This window comes from Rutilus rutilus, assembly GCF_951802725.1.
Source record: "Rutilus rutilus genome assembly, chromosome: 13".
NCBI classification, from domain to species: domain Eukaryota; kingdom Metazoa; phylum Chordata; class Actinopteri; order Cypriniformes; family Leuciscidae; genus Rutilus; species Rutilus rutilus.
Window position 1 is genome coordinate 1965587 of NC_140218.1, and position 24027 is coordinate 1989613.

Here is a 24027-nt window from a genome sequence, read left to right on the forward strand (position 1 = left end):
AATATACCTTATTCAGTATAGCTGAATAAATGTGTGTGTCTGTATTCAGCTCTGGCTCAGCCCCGTAAACCACACATTCAAGTGTGTGTGTGTGTATTTATTTACTTAAAATAAATATATTATTTATTTACATTTTTATTTATTTAAAGTCTTATTTTTACTATTTATTATTCCATTTTTATGAATTATTTTACATTCATTTATTTGTTTATTTATTTTAATCCTTGTTTTTATTATTTATTTTTATTTTATTAAAGATGTTTGATGGTGATGGACTTCCTCCTTTAATCTATTATTTATGGATTTATTATAATCTAATTTTTATTTGTCATATTTTTGTTTGTTTATTTATTTATTTTTTAAATCAAGTTTTCTTGATTTATTTTAATCTAATTCTTGTTATTCATTTGTTTATTTCTTTGTTTATTCAAATCTTGTTTTTATTATTTATTTATTTTATTTGTATGAATTATTTTACATTTATGTATTTTCTTATTTTTATTTATTTCAAATATTATTATTTATTTATTTATTACATTTTTATTTATTTAAGTCTTATTTTTATGAATTATTTTACATTTATTTATTTGTTTATTTATTTTCTTAGTTTTATTTATTTATTTAAATATTATTTATATTATTTTATTTTAATTCTTATTTTGATCATTTATAATTTGTACATTTATGTATTTATTTAAATTATATTTTGATCTATTTTAATCTGTTATTTATGGGTTTATTATAATCAAATTTTTATCTTATATTTTTAATTTGTTTGTTTGTTTATTTAAGTTTTTTTTTTCTTTGATTGATTTTTCTTAATGTTTTATGTAATTCTTATGTTATTTGTTTTTTACTTATTCAAGTCTTATTTTTATTATTTCTTTTTACATTTTTATCAATTATTTTACATTTTATTTATTTGTTTATTTATTTTCTTATTTTTATTTATTTATTTAAACATTATCTATATTATTTTATTTATTTTTATTTATTTATTTAATTCTTACTTCTTTTTTTATTTATAATTTTTACATTTATGTATTTGTTTATTTATGTATTTATTTAAATGTATGTATTAATCTATTATTTATGGATTTAGTATAATCAAATCTTTTGTTTGTTTATTTAAGTTTTTTCTTAATTTATTTAATCTAATTCTTATAAGTTATTTATTTTTTACATTTTCATTTATTTATTGACTGATTCATTATAATCATATTTGTCTGTGTGTCTGCAGGCGTGTTGAAGGACTTCCTGCGAGAGCTTCCTCATCCTCTGATCACTCCGCCGCTGTACGAGTCGGTTCTGGAGTCGATGTCGAAGCGGCCGCTGCTCATGGGAACCGGCGTGTGCGAGAACGACCCGATCGACACGGATCACGCCGTCAGCCTGATGGAGATCCTGCCCGACGTGGAGAAGGTACAGGAATATTCTGGAAGCGTCTGTTATCCATGTTCTCACGTGTGTGTTTCTGCCAGTGGTGTGAAGTATCTGAGGAAATGTAATTAGTTACTGTACTTAAAGGTGCAGTCTGTAAGAATGACAGCTAGTGGTGGACATAGGTACTGCAGTCCAAATCAAAATATCAGAGATCGTGGTTTCTCCCGCCCCGCCTCCGCAGACTCGACACTCACACGGGTCGCCAGTTTGAGACACGCAACAGGAACGAGCGAATGGACAATGAAAATGGACAAAGTGCAGTATCACAGACCACAACAATAACACACATTCCAGCCTGGAAACACACATTTCAGAGTAAAATAACTGTAGAAGTGTTCACGAGTGTGTGAACTCAGCATGTTTCCTCAATATATGCAAACATATCCTGGTATTTTTATGCTTTCGTAGAGTGGAAAGGATACAGGATTCTTGGTTACTTTGTAGTTTTACTGAGTATCAAATATATTAGCAACTTTTACTCTCTACTTGACTACATTTCTTAACAAGTAAACGTACTTTTTACTCCAATACGTTTGTGAAGAGTAATGCACTAACTTTTCCTGCAGCGGTTTATCACTGCTTTAAAGAAGCGATATCGTCGTCTAAAGGCTTTGAAGGAACTGTATCTGTGTGTTTCGCCTTTACTCACACACACTGGTCAGCGATGATGCTCTACATGAATGCGAGTGCATTAGCAGGTATTTGCTGAATCAGGTGTTTGATTTAGGAGATGAGGTCATGATGAGGCCGAAACCAGCGCTTTCAGTGCAAGTACACTGTGACTATTGAACTTTACTTAACATTCATTTATTTATCCGCTATAAATAAACCGGTTTGAAGGACATGTGACCCTGGATCTCGAGTCGCACGGGTTTATCTGTGGCAATATCCAACAATACATTGTACGGGTCAAAATTATCCATTTTTCTTTTATGCTAAAAATCATTAGGATATTAAGTAAAGATCATGTTCCATGAAGATATTTAGTACATTTCCTACTGTAAATATATAAAACATGTATTTCTGTGAGTGAATGCGGCACAATCATGAACATAAATGAACAACTTTAAAGGAGATTTTCTCAATGTGTAGATGTTTTTGCACCCTCAGATTCCAGATGTTCAATAGTTGTATCTCAGCCAAATATTGTCCTATCCTAACAAACCATACAGCAATGGACAGATTATTTATTCAGCTTTCAGATGATGGATAAATCTCAATTTCAAAAAATGTACCCATGTGACTGGTTTTCCAGGGTCACAGATTGGTTTACTTACGGCCTTTTGTGCACTCGAGCTGAACTGAGACTTGAGAGTTTGCAGACGTTTAAGAGGCTGTCGTGTCTACCTTGATTTATTGCAATATTCAGTTTTATTTTGATTTTAGAAAATAAACACGATTTCTCATCTTACAAATCAATTGTTTATTTTCAAGGTGTCGAGGTGCATCTATGAGTCAGTGTGAGTAAAGTACTGTTAAAATCAGATAGCCTACTCTAACACTGTGATGCGATAAGATTCCAGCAACAAATCATTTGTCTGTCCACACTAGACGCGACTGCGAGATGCGTCGAAATCAATCAAAACCCACAGCCAATCAGAACAGCGTGTGGGCGGAGTCAGCCAATCAGAACAGCGTGTGGGCGGAGTCAGCCAATCAGAACAGTGTGTGGGCTGAGTCAGCCAATCAGAACAGTGTGTGGGCTGAGTCAGCCAATCAGAACAGTGTGTGGGTGGAGTCAGCCAATCAGAACAGTGTGTGGGCTGAGTCAGCCAATCAGAACAGTGTGTGGGCTGAGTCAGCCAATCAGAACAGTGTGTGGGCTGAGTCAGCCAATCAGAACAGTGTGTGGGTGGAGTCAGCCAATCAGAACAGCGTGTGGGCGGAGTCTCGCGGCACCAGAGAGTAATCTTGACGACACTCACAAGAAAATGGATAAGTCGCTACATAATCAAATTCACAAATATTACACCATTTAAACATTATTCAAACACATAGGCTACTGAGTTACTAAAACAATCTTTGTCAAAGAATACACTTGTTTGTTCATAGTCTGAACGTTCTTGTTTCCATTTGTTTAATTTCAAGATCTGAGGTGAATTATCCACTGTTGCTTTTACAGCCACAAAGCTGGAGCACTAAATGATATTCAGAGTCACATGACACGCTTTTAACATTAAATAAAGCACATAAACAGCACCTGAGATCATCATCGCCACACTCTGTGTTTGTTGTTCCAGCGCGACGTCGCAGAGAAATAGAAACCGTTTCTAAAATAGAGTCGTCGCGTGTCGCCGTCTCGGCTGGTTAGGACAAACACTCTGATTAACATGGAGAAGAACCTTTATCGCGCGGCGCGTGTAGTTAGCACACGGTGTAAGACTTTTACTCGAGTCGGATTGGAATTGGTGACTTATTTTCGCTGTAAGGGATCTGCACTTTTACTCCAGTATGGTTTTCAGCTGTGGTTTCTGCTCACCAGGCGACCCTGCGTAAGCTCCTGGATCACCTGAAGCGTGTGGCGTCGCATCACGAGGTGAACAAGATGACGTGCCAGAACCTGGCGGTGTGTTTCGGGCCGGTTCTGCTCAGCCAGAGGCAGGAGGCGTCGTGTCACGGGAACCGGGTCTTCATCGACTCCGAGGAGCTGGCCAGCGCTCTGCACTTCAAGAAGCACATCGAGGTGCTTCACTATCTGCTCCAGCTCTGGCCCGGTGAGAACAATACACTTGTTATTCTGTGTGTGTGTGTGTGTGTGATCTCAGAATAAACCCCTTCAGGCTGATGAAGACCTGATCCTGATCACCCTGTCAGGGTTTATTCTGAGATAACAATCGGCTGGATGTACATTATCACTTACTTAATCTCATTATAATCAACATCGCTTCATTATCTGCTCCAGCTCTGGCCCGGTGAGAACACTGCACTCGTTATTATTCATTACTCTCATTATAATAAACGTTATGTGAGATTCACACACGTTTGTTTCGGACCAGTTTTGCTTTCTTCCGTGAAACACAGTAAGAGACACGAGGCTGAAAGTTGTTATGATAGTTTTATGGTGCCTCTTTCCGAATTTGTAATGAGAATCGTTTATAAATCTGTTATCTGTCATCAGAAGGTTTAGTGTGTGTGTTCTTGTATATATGGTTTATGAGGACACAAATGTGTATAATGACATGGGTATTACAACGTAAACATGGTTTATGAGGACATCTCATAAGTAAACCACATATACAAGTGTGTGTGTGTGTCTGTCTGTATTCAGCTCTGGCTCTTTTTTAATGTCAGCTGCTCAGATTAAGGCCGGCCTGCAGTTTTCTGCTAAAATTGAAAAACTTTTAACAATTAGATGTGTTCATCCTCCACAGAAGAAGGAATACGTCTTCAGAACATTAGCATAAGGATTGTCGTGTTTAGTGTTACGTTTTAGACATTAAAAGAATGTGTTCATGCACATGTATACCTCTGTGCGGAATATTGTTTAAGATTGTTTACCGAAAGGAAGAAGGGGACTCTTATTATGAAGTTCCCAGAAGTGCGGTTGTTGTTGGTTGAGCACGAACGATGTAGAGTGAAATATGGTGGACATGAATAAACCGGTGATCGATTAACTTCTGAAGTGTGTCTTTAAAGGGGTGGTTGATTATGATTTGACTTTTCTAACTGTAGTTAGTGTGTAATGTTGCTGTTTGAGCATAAACAACATCTGCAAAGTTACAACGCTCAAAGCTCAGAGCAAAGGGAGATATTTGCTTTTACAGAAATCTCTTTTTAAGGACTACAACAAACGGCTGGTAGAGACTGCACCACATTCCTCCCGGGTTAGTGACATCACCAACCCTATAATTTACATAAACCCCGCCCCCTGAACACGATTTATAGATTATCAAGACAGAATATGCTAATCAATGACTAGAAGATAACTACACATCAGCTACATAAATTCATCAACTAACCATTCAGAAATGTTGTCTACATGTTGTCACTTCTTCTAGAGTCTCTCCATCTTTGTCTGACTTCGGTTTGAACATAAAAGGCTAAAAGTTTTTGAAATTTTCAGTGTATGTGTGTCTGAGTGCAAGCTCTTGTAGCTCCGCCCCCTGTGCCGGCAGCAGCAGCTCATTTGCATTTAAAGGGACAGACACAAAAACTGTGCGTTTTTGCTCACCCTCAAAAAGTGACAACTTTAACATGCTGTATAAAAATATCTGTGGGGTATTTTGAGCTAAAACTTCACACACACACTCTGGGGACATCAGAGACTTATTTTACATCTTGTGAAAAGGGAATTATAGCCCCCCTTTAAGTGTAACATTTAGGTGCGCTGTTTCTTTAAGGCTCAGGCGTGTGTGTTGTGTTGTTGTGCGTTCGGGGTCTCGTCTCCTCCGTGTGTGTGACTTCTCTCAGCACGGAGGAACGGTACATTAAACCTCAGACTATAATTACACACATTCCTGTCTTAACCTTCAACTCGGCAGAACAATCGCCCGTTTACTGGCCTCTCGCTGTAAAAGAGCCTTCGTCAGGCGTGGAGAACTCCCATGAGGCCATGGGGCGGAGGACGTTTTGTCTGCTTGTGTGTCAAACTGTGTTTCAAACTGTCTGTGTGTGTGTGTGTGTGTGTGTGTGTGTGTATGTGTGTGTGTGTGTGTGTGTGTGTGTGTGTGTCTACATGGGCACACGATTTAGTCGCGCATGTTCTGCAGTGTGTTTGTGTTTGTTTTAGTGCTGTGCAACGATTAATCGCGATTAATCGCATCCAAAATAAAAGTTTGTGTTTACATAATATACGTGTGGGTAATGTGTATGATTAATTTGTACATATATATATATATATATATATATATATACACTCACATGCATGTATATATTTAGGATTTTCTTTACATTTATATATAAAATATTTATATATAATAGAAATGATGTATAAATATATATACAGTATATACATGCAAACATTTCTTAAATATATACATACATATGTGTGTATTTATATATACAAAATACAAACACAAACTTTATTTTGGATGCAAGTAATCGCAATTAATCGTTGTCCAGCACTAGTTTATTATCTGCAATGATGTGCACATATTGTATTTTGTTTTGCATTAACGTTTTTACTAACATGAAAAGCAGCCCACCATATTTGTATGTACCATGATAATGAGAAAAATTCCAGATTTTTTTGTAAATCACGTTTTGTTTTTAATCTAAGCTCTGTGAAGCTGCCTTGGAACGATATGTATTATGAAAAGTGCTACGTCTTTCAAGTTTTGCTGTGGCAGTCCTTCTTTTATGCTGTTTTGTTATGTGTTATGCCTGTTTCTTAGGGTTATGCTTAAAAAAAAAAAAAAAAAAAACTTTTTGATTTGCTGTTGACCTCAGGAACTCTCAAAATCCGTCTGTATCCAAAAAATTATATTTCTATTTCAAACAAACCAACATAGTTAACTCAGCTTAGGGAATCACCTAACATCATTAATCAAAGTTATAACCATCACATATGCTTAACAGGTTGTGTGTACATAGAAATTTTAGCTGTAAGCCCATTCTTTAAGTACTTTTATTGTAAAAAAAAAACAACAACAAAAAACACATAATTTAAGGCTGAAGCACCACAGTATACTTTGCTTTTGCACTAATCAGTTGTTCCACAAGATGGCAACACTCAATACCGAACAACAAAATACCGGACACTGCAACAACAACAGACTTGAGTAAGGGGGTTAAGTGAGAGCCGCAACGTTCGTTTAAAAGAATACAAAGACATTTTTATCTGTAATAACTTCTGGAGAGAAATAGCGCAGACACTGGACAAAGATGAAACTTTCTAGAGCACATGCGTCGACCGCCTGCGTTCGCGCACGCTATCAAAAATATAAAGTATCAAGTATATTCTGGACTTCAGGGGCCGTATTCACAAAGAATTTTAAGGCTAAAAGTAGCTCCTAACTGGCGAATTTAGGAGCAACTCCTAAAAATAATGGGCGTGTCACTCGTAACTTTAGGACTCCTAATTTTTTTGACTAAGAGTAATTCACGAAGCATTTTAGCCCTAAAAGTAGCACCTAAGCCTGGGACAGCTTAAAAGAAGTCGAGAGGACTCCTAACTCACTAAGACCTATTCACAAACCGCTTTTTGTGGCATTTCACGTTGCGATGTTTTGAAATGCGTACGTGGCGGCTACAGGAGCTTCCAATCGCGAGGGAACAGTTTTGCATTGTAGGCATAATGCAATAACGCCACCAACAACAACCAAAACTAGGCTACTCATTGCATGTAAACTAATTGTAACGTTTCATTGTGAATCAAATTAAAATGTTCTTCTCTTTGCAAACGTAGGCAGAGGCATATAGTGACAGATTAATTCAATAATGTTGCAAAGATATTGCATCAATCCATATGTTTCATTAGGCTACTAGGCTATTTGTTTTGCCTTACTCTTTATTCATTTAGGCTATTTATTCAGTTATTCATCATCTTCCGTCCTTCGCACTACTTGTGTAGCGCACGCATTCTCAGACCTGTCACCTGTCACTCAGCATCGTAGGGGAGCTGTTTGGAATCATTCCCGCGTTACAATCATCAGCCAATCAAGGTGGTCACCTCAGTCAAGCTCGTGCATGAGTAATGACGTCATCCATAGCAACGAAGACTCACTCTTAGTTTAGGAGTTGTCATTTTTCTTTATTAAGAGTAGGTCTGAAAGGCGTTGTGAATCACTTTTAAGAGAAAACTCCTAGCTAAAATCTTTCAGTGCGATTTAGGAGTACTCCTAGTGGTAAGATAAAATGCTTTGTGAATACGGCCCCAGAGCAACATATCTAATCATTTAGTTCTCATTTGTAGATTGCATATTAATTTTTGCTTGTCTGTTTATTTCACTCGTCCCATCACATGTAGGCCGCAGCTAAAATCACCAGAGGGTTTAGATCGGGGCAGGTAAACTGGATTAACGGGTGTGCTTTGCGTGTCTTCTGCTATTCTTTCATGATCTCAATATCTTGCTAGCATGCAGATTTGTTCAAATAGAAGCTAAAAATAATGATAGCTTGCCTCTGTTGTGCCACTTTCCTTCACCAGATCAGCCAGAGTTACAACGTTTGTGGTAGTTTAATAGAAGGTTGTGTTTTTGCGGGACAGAGTTCAACAAAAAGTATTTGAGGTTTAGCCAAATTGGGTTGGTGTCGGTAGTTAGGATTTTTGAGTTTTTAAGGGTCTTGTGGCATCTGTCTCATTTGTTCTGCATGCTTTGAGTTTTTTATGGAAAAACCCCATATGTAATTGTCAGTGTTGGGGAGTAACTAACTAAAAGTCTAAATGCCTAAATTCTCCTCTCTCTATCAAGTAGTGCTAGTAAAGTTCATTTTAGTAAATCTTTTTCTCTCTATCTCTTTAATGTGTACAAAGATATTGCCTCCTTTAATAGCTTCAATCTAGTGAAATAATTACTTCAAAGTACATTCCCCAACACTGGTTATTCCATATATTCTCTCATCATCTGAAATGTGTCATTAATTTGTAATCAAATGAATAAACCCATTGTTTTCTTTCTCTTTTAGTTGTGGACGCTCAGGGTAAATCTTCATCTCCGGTTCCTGCCCCGATGGAGTCGCTCCCAGTGGTGACGGCTGCCGTAAGGAGGAGAAAGGAGCGTCCACAGGTGTTGAATTTAACTGAGGCGGACATGGCTGGAGTTTTGCGACCCAGACCTGGACGTCTGGACAGTCCCAGTAACCGTTACGCCGGAGACTGGAGCCGATGCCGGGAAACGTACCTCCAACCGAGCTGCCTGGAGGAGGCCGACTATGACGACGTTCCCAGCGAAGAGCCACTGAACGCGGTACAGGAGGATTTACCAAAGGGTACTGAAGATGTGGTCCCTGAACAAGAGTTTCGTGAGGTGGATGAGGCAATGGAGAGGGTTGAGGAAATGCAGATAGAGGAGGAATTGAGTGAGGAAGAGGATACAGGAGAGTTGGATAGGTTACAAGTAGAGGAACCTCTACCTATCAGCCCCTGTGAAAAGATCCTCCCCGATTACAAGGAGCACAGACCCAAAGAGCACACCTACCAGGCCTACATGAAGATCCAGGAGATCAGCCCAGTACTCAGCAACAGGGTCAACCTACGGGACTTGCAGGAGAGCATCGACACGCTCATTGGCAACCTGGAGAGGGAGCTCAACAAGAACAAGCTCAACGTAGGTTATTGACTCTTTGCCAGAACAGTGGAAATATGGTGGTGATTCCCTACAGACTTAAGCGCTGTGGAACGTTCTCGCTCCCATGCACACGTCGGATGCATGTACAAGAAGACATTCCTCACTTCTGATTTGTGTTTTTGTTTGTCTCCTGGTCTCCATGTTGTTGATCGCGTTATTGTTTTTCTTCTTATGAGAAGAACTCATTGAACCCTGAGGGGTGCGCCAGGTGCCTTCATTGTGTCAAGGTGGTGCTTAGGACAGCGAGAGCTTTTTACTTTCTACAGAGGTACAAAACATTACGATGAAAACCAATGCACTTATGGGGCCTGCTGTTAGAGGCATGGCTAGTTCAGGTACAGGTGTAAAGCCTTACGGTGGGAGAACTAGGTACTACAGATACATCCCAGATCCTAAACCAGGGGAACTCAATCCTGCTCATGGTGATCCGGCTTCCTGTAGACTTCAGTTCCAAACCTCCAAACACACTTGAACCAGCTAATCAAGGTCTTCGGGGTTCACTTAAAGAGGTAGATCACCAGAAGCGGGAATGAACACCCTACCCTAACCCTATCCAGATGTCTCAAATGCAAATTACCTGGTTAGGTGGTTTTAACGAGTAGTTTGAGATCCCTGCACTCTATTTTCTAAACTATGAGTGTTTTATCCTAACCTTATCCTAAACCAGGAGAGTTCAGTCTTGCTCCTGGAAGGCTACCTTCAGCTCCAGTTCTAATGAAAGGGGTAGTTCACCCAAAAATGTCAATTCTGCCATCATTTACTCACCGCATGTCATTCCAAATCCATAAGACTTCTATCAGCGAACATAAACCGAAGCTCAACTGTACTCGCTTGACGCGTGAGAACAAACCTCATTAGTTCTTGCATGTCTCCTCAGAAGGCTTGGATTAAACCATGCAGTTAATGTGGATTTATTTTACAATCTCTTTATAAACGTTTTGAAACGTAAGAGTTTTTTGGTGAATAGACTTTCAATGGTGGGACAGAAATCTCTCCGATTTCATTACAAATATTTTCAGTTGTGTTCCTAAAATGAACGAAAGTCTTATGGGATTGGAACAACATGAGGGTAAGTAATTGATGACAGAGTTCTCGAATGCAAATTACCTAGTGAGGTGGTGTTAGCCAGTTGTTTGAGATCCCTGCGCCTTAGACCCTCAACTTTGAATGTCTTATCCAAAGCCTTATCCTTTTCTTACACTTACACCCTAAACCAGGGGTGTTCAGTCCTGATCCTGGAGATCTTGCTCCCTGTAGACTTAAGTTCCAGCCCTCCAAACACACTTGAATCAGCTAATTGGAGACCACCTAAAGAGGTAGATCACCAGGAGCGGGATTGAGCACCCTCCCCTAACCCTACCCCCCATGACCCTGAACACTTCTCCAGGGGTCTCGAATGCAAATTACCTATTGAGGTGGTGTTAGCTAGTTGTTTGAGATCCTTGAGCCTTAGACCCTCAACTCTGAATGTCATATCCTAACCCTAATCCTGTACTAACACATACACCCTAAACCAGGGGTGTCCAGTCCTGATCCTAGAGATCTTGCTTCCTACAGACTTAAGTTCCAACCCTCCAAACACACTTGAACCAGCTCATTGGGGATCACCTAAAGAAGTAGATCACCAGGAGCAGGATTGAGCGCCCAAACCTCAATGATCCTGAACTCTACATCAGGGGTCTCAAATGCGAATTGCCTATTGAGGTGGTGTTAGCTAGTTGTTTGAGATCCCTGAGCCTTAGACCCTCAACTCTGAATGTTATATCCTAGCCCTAATCCTGTACTAACACTTACACCCTAAACCAGGGGTGTCCAGTCTTGATCCTGGAGAGCTTGCTCCCCGTAGACTTAAGTTCCAGCCCTCCAAACACACTTTAACCAGCTAATTGGGGATCACCTAAAGAGGTAGATCACCAGGAGCGGGATTGAGCGCCCTACCCTAACCCCAACCCCCATGACCCTGAACACTTCACCAGGGGTCTTGAATGCAAATTACCTACTGAGATGGTGTTAGCTAGTAGTTTGAGATCCCTGCACCTTACTTTCTAATCTCTGAATGTCTTATCCTAACCCTAATCCTGTACTAACACTTACACCCTAAACCAGAGGTGTCCAGTCCTGCTCCTGGAAGGCCACCTTCAGCTCCAGCTCTAATTAAATGCACCTAATTCTAATCAAGGTCTTTAACTACAATCTTTTAACTTTCAGGTAGATGTTTTGGAGATAAACTTTGCTGGAAGGTGGCTCTCTAAGAGCAATCACAGACACCGAACACCCTTTCATTCAGGGAGCGACTAACGCTGCTGGTCTAGTTGAGGTTGCAGTCGAGATAAAAACAGCAGCTGTTTGAATTTTTTTCCTTGTAAAATTACTTCAAACATCCTGCTTAAGCTATGGACAGCGGAAAATGAATATGCTTGTAGTAAATAGTCAATTTAATATTTAATAATAGTTAGGCAGAACTTTAATGATGAAAAAAATAATAATAATAACTTAAAATTGCTGATGTTTATGTTGCTTTTGATGGGCGCACCCTAAACACAAAATTTAACTTAAAAATTAAAAGGGCAATCTAAATGGCCTCTGTGATGATCGAGGTAACATGATAACACCATGACGACAGCAGTCCCACTTTTGATCATTGTATTTGTAAATGCATCATTCTCAGCAGTCCAGGGATACAAACTCATCAGTATTTGACAGACACATGTATGTATATAGGAATATAGTTGGAATATGTATTTTCGATGACGTACACTTCAGTTTGTGCATATTTAAATGTTCGTCAGCTACCTTGTAGTATTTGGCCTGTAGATCAGCCTTAAATACATATATATATATATATATATTTTTTTTTTGTTGGGTCTATGTAATGATATAACCCACAGTCACAGAATGAGTATGGATTTTGAGTATTTTGTGGTCACGAAAGTGCAGGAAATTTGAGCATTGCATGGTCAAAAGCTTTACGGTCAAAAATAAAGTGTTTCTCAGTGTATCCTACAGCGGGATGTATTTATGCGTGTAGATAGAGATCATTTTAATTACAGTGAAATTCTAATTTTGTTTTGTTTTGTTTTCCATTTGGCAGCTGCTCACATTTACGGCTCGGTTGTAAATTTGCAGTTCTTGTGAATCCAAGACTGAATCTGTACACGGGCTGTTCGTTTTCTGATTGTGCTTCTCGCCTGACAATGGTCTCCACAGCTTGAAATGCTACAGTCTGCTTGAAAATCTCATTATAAAAGATATAAATAAAGGATTTGTTACACAGAAAATAAATTTGGGTAAAAAAAAAAAAAACGTTTCCCACGTCACCAAATCCAACGAATAAAAGCAGTCGACTGGAGGTTTGTTCGGTGGCCGTGGTCTCAGTTTTCTCTCAGTAAGGCGGTCACACTAGATTTCAAGTATGCAAAAGTATGAAAAAAAATGTACATACTTTTTTTGCTATATAAATTTGATATGATGTCTTGCATATGGACTTCTCATTTGAAAATGAGATGCTCATGCTAAATTCAGAATGCTAACTATCTATTCCAGATTGCAGATTTCAGTATGCATGCTTTTAAATGTGTATTGATGCAAATCCAGTGTGGCCGCACTTTAGAGTGTTGAATCTGGTTTCCTGAAGCCTGATTTGGGATCAGATTCCCTGTCGTACAGAGATCAGGGATTTCGACCGATCCATGGTCAGCAAGAAGGAAACTTGTAAGCTGCTTTGATAAAAAAACATTCCTGTTTTTCCTGGTTTTTGTAAAAGTTTGGTTGTGCTAAGATGAACGTGCGACTAAAGCAGATATTATTTGTACTGATATTGAGAAGTATATGATCACATTAAAGTTTTTTTCATGCAGCCCCTGATGACTCGACTGTTTCTCGTTAAATGTCTTGATATATTTAGCAGCTTATCTTCACAGATGGTCGTGTGATCGAAGCAAGGTCAGGCTACAGTGAGTCTCTGCGGATTCACATTTCGGTTCCTGTAATTTGTCACTGGAACATTAGCTGGCGATCTGTCACGGCAGCTCAGTCATCATCAGTCTGATATATCAGGTGAGTCTTTGCCAAAAAAACACTGGCATGCAATGAATCTTGGGATAGGCTGTGAAGGATCCACTCGTTCTATCGTTCCCGGCCCGGGGAAAGTAGGATGCATTTGTAGGCCTCGACAACAAAAGTAACAAAAGCATTTTGTTCACTGAACATGATTCAGTTTTTCAAAAGTCTTGTGGAAAAAAAAAACTATACTTTTAAGGCCTCGTTTTATTTCACAAACCACGCATTAATGTAATTTTCTGAAAACTACAAACTTTTACGTACATGCTGCTCACACATTATTGTAGCAGAGTTTGTGCTGAACACAGTTGATCAGATGTTGGTCTTCAGAAACACCTGCTTTGCAGTCTACGATAATCATCCATACCTCTCTGAAATGTCTTTCAGCGTTTGGCTCCACTTCAGACGTGCGATTGGCCCAGTCAAATCCCTTTGATGTGAACCGAGCGTTGTGATTGGCTGCCTGGAAGAGATGACCTTTGATTGGCCGTGCGATTCGTTAAGTTTGATCCTTCTGATGTCGTCACTGTGCATTTAACATTTACACTGTAAAATCTGCAGATTGCGCTCGTAGAAGTCTGTAAATTACACGTCTATCAGAGTATCAGACGGAGCTTAAAGGAGAGAAAAGCTTTATCAGTGTTGACACGCGGCCAGATTTAGTCAAAACTGCCTTTGTTTGCCCAACAGGAACAGATTAAGGAGAGAAAACGATGAGATAGAGACTAATGCAGCTGGAGAATGAACAGAAGACGTGATTGTTCGGTTCATGGACCGATGTGCGGCTTCATGCAACACACACACAATATGTATGAGTTTGTGAATTAGTGTTATTGCACACTCATACATTAAAGGAGAACTCCGGTCAATTTTAAAATTTGGGCACCTATGCGCGTGAACTCGACAATCGATTACTGTGGACTTCGACCGAAAACAGGATGTAAATACAGGTACAATACAATATTTTTTATATATTTCTTTCACATCCACTGCAGTCAGATTCACCCGCGTTCACTCTGAAGGAATCACTCACATGACCTGTGCACTTGTAATGACACATCAAGGATGTTAAGAGGCTAAAAACAGGTTTAAAACTTGCCCCATTGAAGTCAACAGGGTGCAAATTTTAAAAAGAGGATAACACGGTGTAGGCAACACCGATTTTTGTCGTTGTTCTCTGTACTGACAGCACTCCAAATTTACAAAAAAATGCATCCCATAATGCATTGCACGATTTGACCTTCATTTCCAGTGTAAGGAATGGGTCAGAAATCATCAGTTGTGATTTCTCTTTCTTGACTCATTATCTGCAACATTTGCTTACAAAACTGGAATGCAAAGTGAGCGTTGTAGCACAAAGTTTGGGATCGGTAAGATTTTAATGTGTTTAAAAGAAGTCTCTTCTGCTCACCAAGGCTGCATTTATTTGATTGAAAATACCAACAACAAAAAAAAAGAAAAAAGAAAACAGTAATATTGTTAAATATTATTCCAATGTAAATCATCTGTTGTCTATGTGAATATACAGTAAAGTGTAATTTATTCCTGTGATCAAAGCTGATGTTCAGCATCATTACTCCAGTCTTCAGTGTCACATGATCCTTCACAAATCACTCTAATATGATGATTTGATGCTCAAGAAACATTTATGATTATTATCAGTGTTGAAAACATTGTGGAAACCATTTTTGATGAACAGAGTTTTCAAAGAACAGCATTTATCTGAAATAGAATCTTTTGTAACATTATAAATGTCTTTACTGTCACTTTTGATCAGTTTAACTCATCCTTGATGAATAAAAGTATTGATTTATTTTATTTCTTTCCCCCCAAAAATAAAATATAAATTCTTACTGACCCCAAACGTTTGAACGGTAGTGTTTAATGTTACAAAAGATTAAATTTCAGATAAATGCTGTTCTTTTGAACTTTCTATTCATCATAGCATCATGAAATATTGTTAACATTGATAATAATCATAAATGTTTCTTGATCATCAAATCATCATATTAGAGTGATTTCTGAAGGATCATGTGACACTGAAGACTGGAGTAATGATGCTGAAAATTCAGCTTTGATCACAGGAATAAATTACACTTTACTGTATATTCACATAGAAAACAGCTGTTTTACATTCGAATAATTATTTCACAATATTACTGTTTTTTTGTATTTTTAATCAAATAAAACTTTTGAACGGCAGTGTATTTTTGAGAGGAAACCGCCTCTTTCAAAAGTAATGTTTTGTCCTACTATTTGAAACATTTATGCATACTAATTTGCATACTGCGCTTGAATAATCTCACATAAATTATTGCATTAGGTTCAGTTTATGCAAATATGTATTTAACAGGTCAGATAGAAATTTGCTCTTCATCAGTGATGTTTTTAAATGGTAAATAAAAAAAGTATACAGTATGAAATTGTACATTTATCAGTTACTTTAGGGACGCCAAAACCTTACAAGTGATCTATAGAAATGCATTTTATAAAGTTGACTTGAAATTCATAAGATGCACGTTTATGAAAGTCACATCGACCAAACCTGCATCACATGTGGAGTGATTCTTGTCTCGAACGTTCTTGAGAAAGAAGTTTAGAGTCTGTCATGAATCGATACGAGTCGAGCTGAAGTTGATCAATAGTGTACATGAAGTGCCTGAATGTGTGCGCATGTAACCAGAGAACCGGCTCTAGATGATCTGTCGGAGGTGAAGCGGCTGAATTAAGAGCGTGTTTGATTACAGCACTGATGGGCAATAAAGATGAACTCAGACGAGTAACCGGAGGAAGAATCATCTTCAAGGTCACAATATCAAACACACCATCTGCCCTTCTGAGGAAACTGCGTTTTAATGCTTTTAATACACACATTGTTTTAGCTACAGTAGTCAAAAACTAAAGGATTCTAATGCTTTGCTAATGGTATATATATATATTTTTTAAATATTTGGGAAACAATCAATCAGAATTTATGACCTCATCTGATTCTTATTTGATCCTTTAGAATGCATTTCAAATTATTATTAGATTTGGAATGTCGTTCCAAACAATCCATTAGCATTCTGTTAAGATTCTTTGAAAAGCAAGTTTACACTGGACAACACTGAATGATTTACATTGTACAATAAAACCCATCTAGTTTGTCATTCTGATTGAACAAAGAACTTAACTAATTACTAACACCAGTGTTTAATCTTGTTATTAGAACATCTGACTCAGCTGTAGATTCTAGATTCTTGTACTGTGTGATGATGATGATGATGATGATGATGATGATGATGAAGATGTCTCTAATGTGTTACAGGTCTGACTGGTCTATGGCTTCGGTCAGGAGGCCCATGCTCTTCAGAATGCTCTTCTCCAGAGCCAGAAACTCTTCACACTCCTTCAGCTCTTCTGCCTCCAGTTCCTCGTCCTGTTTCAGTGGCACCACTGGCTCCTGATGAACAACAACTCACACAAGTTAAGGCCATTTCACACTACAGCTGTTCATACAGACCAGCGTTTCATGTGGTTTATTAAAGTCGTCAGTACGTTTAGACTAAACGATCAAACGCAGTGTGCACTGCAAAAAAACTGATTTTGTCTTGTTTTCCAGAACAACATTCTTAACCCTTTGGTCAATGAAATGAATGTACTATATTTTAGTTTGATAATGTTTTTTATTTAATATTTTCAATTTTTAGGGGATTTTATGGTACTAAATTATATTTCTGCAGTAGTTTATAATCCATTTATTCACTTTTTGAGCATAGATCTGAAAATAAAAAATTTCGACTTAAACTGTCATAAATCTCGAACGTTTTGGAGCACAGACTTTTAAAAGAGAAGCTTGGCTGATTATTGCAGAAGTGAAAAAAAAGTTTTTTAAAAAAGTGTTAAGTTTAAGCTTATTGTTATAAAAAATAATAATAATTCAGGACCGTTTAATTTTTTGAAACGTCCATGATTTTTGTGTGTGTGTTTGTGTGTGTGTTCATATTGCAAGTGCAAAAACTTTACCAAGTTTCTTATCATTCCAATGGAGTAAAAAATAAAATAAAATAAACAAATGTAATGTTTTTTCAGAAATGACCGAAGAGCACCACATTTATGTAATAAAATTAGGTGTTTATGATTAAAATAAGAAAAATATCTGCCAATGTGTTCAGGTAAATAAACGTAATTCAGTGGAAAAACAAGCTTATATTTATGACTCCATTGGCAGAGATTTTTCTTGTAATCATAACCACTTCATTTTGATACATTGTTCAGAAAACAATACATAATTTGCTTCTCAAGTAAATGTACCTTGAATTAAGAATGCTTACAAATTTGTTCTGGACAACAAGACAAATATGAGCAGTTTTTACAGTGTGAGGCCTAAAACACCTGAGAAATGAGAAATGATGCTGAAAGTAGGAAACGGCCTGGAAGCCAGACATGATATCTACTGGAATACTCAGGACGGAAAACACTACAAATCAGCATTCAAGGGAAGAGTGGTGAATATGATCATAATTCTAACTAATAGATATCCCCATATTTTCCCAGTGTATTAATCACAGTACAATTGTTTTGTATTACAAGTTTTCTGGAATTTTAAATACTCTAATTAAATCCACACTAATTTACATACATACATCTGAACATTAGACAAAGCTTTATTGATTTTGTTGACATATTAGAGTTTTTACGGTTTTTACTGAGGGGATTTTGAATATCTCTTTTATCACTCCATAAATCACAAAATACTCACAACAGCCAAAAAAAAAAAAAAAAAAATTTTAAGGAGTAAAATGTTATATAAATCAGTGTGAATGATATATGAACAAACCCTTCAGTAAAAACCTTCAGAATATAGACAGGAATAAATCTGTAAATTTTGGTGTTTGTAACTGCTGCTGAAGTGGAGGACAAACTCACAAGCTTTAAAGATATGTACCATAACTAAAATATACAGACGCTTATAGAAAGTGTAATAAAATAAACATGTAAATGTGTATTTTGGATGTTTTCTTTCCACTAATCTAAAAGAAGACAAAAGCAAAGCAAAATATCTGATAATCTCAAAATTGACCAGTGCATGAAAAACAATGGCTTAGTGTCTTGCCTTAAATCAGAAAATACTGTCAACAGTCAGAAAAAGTTTTTAGGAATAAAATATTATAAAAATAAGTGTGAGTGATATATGAACAAACCCTTCAGTAAAAACCTTCAGAATATAGACAGGAATAAATCTGTAAATTTTGGTGTTTATAACTGCAGCTGAAGTGGAGGACAAACTCTTTAAAGATATGAAGCGTAATTGAAATCTACAGATGCAAATGGATGAAGTGCAATAAAATAAACACTTAAATGTGCATTTTGGATGTTTTCTGTCCACTGTTAAGGAAGCAAAATCTCAAAATTCACCATTACATGAAAAAACAATAGTTTGGCCTGTAGTGTCTTGCCTTAAATCAGAAACATTAAGTGTTTGTCTTGAAATCTCTCCAGAGAGCCTCCAGCATCATGTGTCCCCGGGGTGTGAAACACAAGTGTGTGTTTTAGACCCTCAGAGACACAGACGGCAGCATACTTTCATATTTAGTAAATATATTCAGCAAGTCTGAGCAGATCTGGAATAACTCAATCACACATTCCAGCTGAAGAGCAGCGGGTTTCATCTGTGTTTGCTGTGAGCTTAACACACATTTGCACAGCTATCTAAATGGGGACATAGACTGCTATTGTTTTTTATAAGCAGCTAGTTATAAATACTATAATCTAACCCTAACCGAAAACTTTCTGCATTTTTACAATAAAAAAAAATTGTTTTCACAAATCAGGATGTCCCCAAAAGCAGGTTTTGTGAGGTTTAGCTCACCTCTGGGTACAAATTTGTCCACAAAATATGGTTAAGTAGATACATATACTCATGGAAATACACTCAAAAAATATTTAGGACTAATTTTAAGATTTATGTATTTGAAATATGTCATTTTTATTACACAGTTTTTACTTAATGTGATTCATACGTGTCAGCTATACATAAATGAAACGGGTCAGATTTCTGTAATAGCACTAATAAACTGAATGTGTTTAAATACACAATAAGCAGTGTATTTATCATCAACAAAACCAATTTGTTTCAATGTCACACATTTTAACTACTTAAAGGTTGCTTGTTCCACAGTTTTTATTACAGCCATATTTTTAACCATGTTCATAATTTTGAACTGAATAATGTAATTGTTAATTTTAATGAAAAAATATTATTTAAATGGAATCAAATGGATGCAAATAGTTAATAATACATTTTAATTTTAATTTTAAGTGCATAAATCTTACCCGCTTCATTGACTGACAAATATGCATCACATTAAGTTTATTAGACTGTTTATGTTAAAACTGTGTAATCCAAATTGATGGGAATTATGTATTTCATTAAAATCTTAAATTTATGCTTAAATATTTTTTGAGTGTACAGAATCTCAAAGCACATAGAAATAGAGGATAAATCATCAAGAATAATTACAGGAATAATTCACCTGAACATTAATTATCATTTCTTCACCCTTAAGTTCCAAACCTCTGTTTTTCCCCCCTTCTTTCATTAGAGTTAAACTAAATGAAAATGAGAAATATTGCTTTGGCAACTAGCTGAAATAAGTTTTTTATATCGTATTTAATTTCAGTTAAAAAAAAATTTTCTTCCAGGTACCAAAAATGTTTTTCATGGTTTTAGCTTAAGTTAACTATTAAAAAACCCAGAGTAAATGTTCGTCTACATGTCTAAAACGTCCCTCTCTCACCGTCGTCTTCTTCAGTTGTTCAGCTTCCATCTCTTTCTTGTGCTTCTCGTGTTTGATCTGTAAGTACTCCAGCCGTTCCTCTTCCTTTTCGAAGTACTTCCTCACGTTCTGTTTCTGTAGAGAACATGTTATACGTGCATCTCACTTAGAAATCCTAGTCCTACACTGATTGCATTTTTAGTCATGCTCACAATGTGAAGTCTGTTCTGACAATATTATGCAGCTACCTAATTTCAAGCAAGTCAACATTAAATATCTAAATTTACATTAAACGCGTCATCAGTCTGTGAAAAGAGTCCATGAACTGAATAGATGAATTATGTATTTTATTCAGTATTGATAGTTGTATTGTCCAGCTGAACATGAGATGACATTCTCACCTCGTTGTTGGAGGATCTGCGCAGGGTCCATGGGATCTGTAGGATGTGTAGTGTCCCGATACAGTCTGAGACCGCCAGAAGATGATGCTTCCCTACGGGAGAAAAACAGGACACGTCAGGATCTGTCCTGGGGTCAGTCCAAACATTCTTAAGAATACAATTCTTCTGCTATTTTCATACATAAGAGAAAAAAAATTGAATTCCCAATAATAATAGTTGGTGAAAATCAAGTTTATACAAATTATTTTCATGTTTAAATATGTCATTTTATGATTTTAAGTTTGAAGGGATATAAGTATTGACTTAAACATTATTTAATGCATTAGCTAACAATGAGCAATATATATTTTCAAAGCATTTATTAATGTTAGTTAGTAAAAATCTCATGGTTTATTGTTCAAAGAGCTCAAATGAATGAAACAGACTGATTCATTCTGAGACTGGCTCTTAAAAACTAATTATTTAAAAATACACAGGTCATTAAAAATGTGATGCAGAGTGCTGAAAAAAATTGTGTTCTTAAGAATATTCTTGGAATTTATCTTTAGAAATTTCGGTAACAATTTACAATAAGGTTTCATTTGTTAACATTAGTAAACTACATTAATTAATTTGAGCTAAGAATGAACAAACTTACTAATTATTTTCATGTTTAATTGTCATTTTAATTATCAAATATGAGTGTGAAGGGATAAAATAAAATAAAATTAGGGATAATATGAGTTTGAAGGGATTAAATAAATAAAAAAAAATTTAAATTTAAATTCATATTAAAATTAAAATTTATATTAAAATTAAAAATTAAAAATAAAATTAAAATTAAAATAAAAAATTAAAATGAATTGAAGGGACGTGAGTTCACGAGAGCGCCACAACGCATGCGAGAACTGAGAAGATAACACAGATGGGTCTTTGAAAAGGTTCTTTGAACGGCAGTGTATTTTGGGGTTTTTTTTGTGCAAAAAACTTTATTAACAATATAAGTGAACCTCGAGAAACATATTTAAATAATAATAAAAAATCCACGTCACGACCCCTTTCAGTTCTTTTTTGTTGAATCCTGACCTCTAGACTTCAGGAGTTTTGGTCCTTTATTTAACCAGTCAAGTAATTTAAGAGCAAGTTTTTATTTTCAACGACAGCCTAGCCTGGAGAATTAAGATCTCCTGAAGGACATACTAACACATTACAACACACACACACACACACACACACACACACACACACACACACACACACACACACACACACACATATACATTCATTTAAAACATTCACAAGCTGTGATAAAAACGCTCCCTAATAGTTTTTTAAAATAAATGACTCCAATTTAAATGACTTTTGTAGCACATTCCAATCATTTGGGGCAGTGAAACCAAAAGCAGAGAGCGACCATAGACAGGTTTTTCTTCTAGGGATAATCAAACGAATATGATTAGATGATCAGGTTGAATATACAGTGAGGAAAATAAGTATTTGAACACCCTGCTATTTTGCAAGTTCTCCCACTTAGAAATCATGGAGGGGTCTGAAATTGTCATCGTAGGGGCATGTCCACTGTGAGAGACATAATCTAAAAAAACATAAAAATCCAGAAATCACAATGTATGCTTTTTTAACTATTTATTTGTATGATACAGCTGCAATAAGTATTTGAACAGCTGAGAAAATCAATGTTAATATTTGGTACAGTAGCCTTTGTTTGCAATTACAGAGGTCAAACATTTCCTGTAGTTTTTCACCAGGTTTGCACACACTGCAGGAGGGATTTTGGCCCACTCCTCCACACAGATCTTCTCTAGATCAGTCAGGTTTCTGGGCTGTCGCTGAGAAACACGGAGTTTGAGCTCCCTCCAAAGATTCTCTATTGGGTTTAGGTCTGGAGACTGGCTAGGCCACGCCAGAACCTTGATATGCTTCTTACAGAGCCACTCCTTGGTTATCCTGGCTGTGTGCTTCGGGTCATTGTCATGTTGGAAGACCCAGCCTCGACCCATCTTCAATGCTCTAACTGAGGGAAGGAGGTTGTTCCCCAAAATCTCGCAATACATGGCCCCGGTCATCTTCTCCTTAATACAGTGCAGTCGCCCTGTCCCATGTGCAGAAAAACACCCCCAAAGCATGATGCTACCACCCCCATGCTTCACAGTAGGGATGGTGTTCTTGGGATGGTACTCATCTTTCTTCTTCCTCCAAACACGTTTAGTGGAATTATGACCAAAAAGTTCTATTTTGGTCTCATCTGACCACATGACTTTCTCCCATGACTCCTCTGGATCATCCAAATGGTCATTGGCAAACTTAAGACGGGCCTTGACATGTGCTGGTTTAACCAGGGGAACCTTCCGTGCCATCCATGATTTCAAACCATGACGTCTTAGTGTATTACCAACAGTAACCTTGGAAACGGTGGTCCCAGCTCTTTTCAGGTCATTGACCAGCTCCTCCCGTGTAGTTCTGGGCTGATTTCTCACCTTTCTTAGGATCATTGAGACCCCACGAGGTGAGATCTTGCATGGAGCCCCAGTCCGAGGGAGATTGACAGTCATGTTTAGCTTCTTCCATTTTCTAATGATTGCTCCAACAGTGGACCTTTTTTCACCAAGCTGCTTGGCAATTTCCCTGTAGCCCTTTCCAGCCTTGTGGAGGTGTACAATTTTGTCTCTAGTGTCTTTGGACAGCTCTTTGGTCTTGGCCATGTTAGTAGTTGGATTCTTACTGATTGTATGGGGTGGACAGGTGTCTTTATGCAGCTAATGACCTCAAACAGGTGCATCTAATTTAGGATAATAAATGGAGTGGAGGTGGACATTTTAAAGGCAGACTAACAGGTCTTTGAGAGTCAGAATTCTAGCTGATAGACAGGTGTTCAAATACTTATTTGCAGCTGTATCATACAAATAAATAGTTAAAAAATCATATATTGTGATTTCTGGATTTTTTTTTTGTTTGATTATGTCTCTCACAGTGGACATGCACCTACGATGACCATTTCAGACCCCTCCATAATTTCCAAGTGGGAGAACTTGCAAAATAGCAGGGTGTTCAAATACTTATTTTCCTCACTGTATACTAACATCAAGCGTAACGTCAGTTCTTGCAGGTCACGTTAGTCAAGCTCTCATCAGCTGATCCACG

General features: G+C 37.1%; 2 protein-coding genes across 3 annotated transcripts in view; one reads left to right on the forward strand and one right to left on the reverse strand.

Annotated features, from left to right (window-relative positions):
- Positions 1 to 13527, forward strand: part of syde2 (synapse defective 1, Rho GTPase, homolog 2 (C. elegans)) — a 45258-nt gene extending 31731 nt beyond the window's left edge. For both annotated transcript variants that reach the window (XM_084428474.1, XM_084428473.1), the window contains exons 5-7: positions 1241 to 1422; positions 3926 to 4157; positions 9010 to 13527. In XM_084428474.1, the coding sequence (XP_084284600.1) occupies positions 1241 to 1422; positions 3926 to 4157; positions 9010 to 9662 (1067 nt within the window). In that variant the 3' untranslated portion in view covers positions 9663 to 13527. The remainder of the gene's footprint in view (positions 1 to 1240; positions 1423 to 3925; positions 4158 to 9009) is intronic.
- Positions 13528 to 16653: 3126 nt separating this feature from the next.
- dnai3 (dynein axonemal intermediate chain 3) overlaps positions 16654 to 24027 on the reverse strand; it is a 30224-nt gene continuing 22850 nt past the window's right edge. Inside the window, exons 19-21 of the mRNA XM_084428520.1 lie at positions 20890 to 20981; positions 20510 to 20623; positions 16654 to 17172 (exon numbers count right to left, since the gene is read on the reverse strand). Coding sequence (XP_084284646.1) covers positions 17032 to 17172; positions 20510 to 20623; positions 20890 to 20981 — 347 coding nt within the window. The 3' untranslated portion in view covers positions 16654 to 17031. The remainder of the gene's footprint in view (positions 17173 to 20509; positions 20624 to 20889; positions 20982 to 24027) is intronic.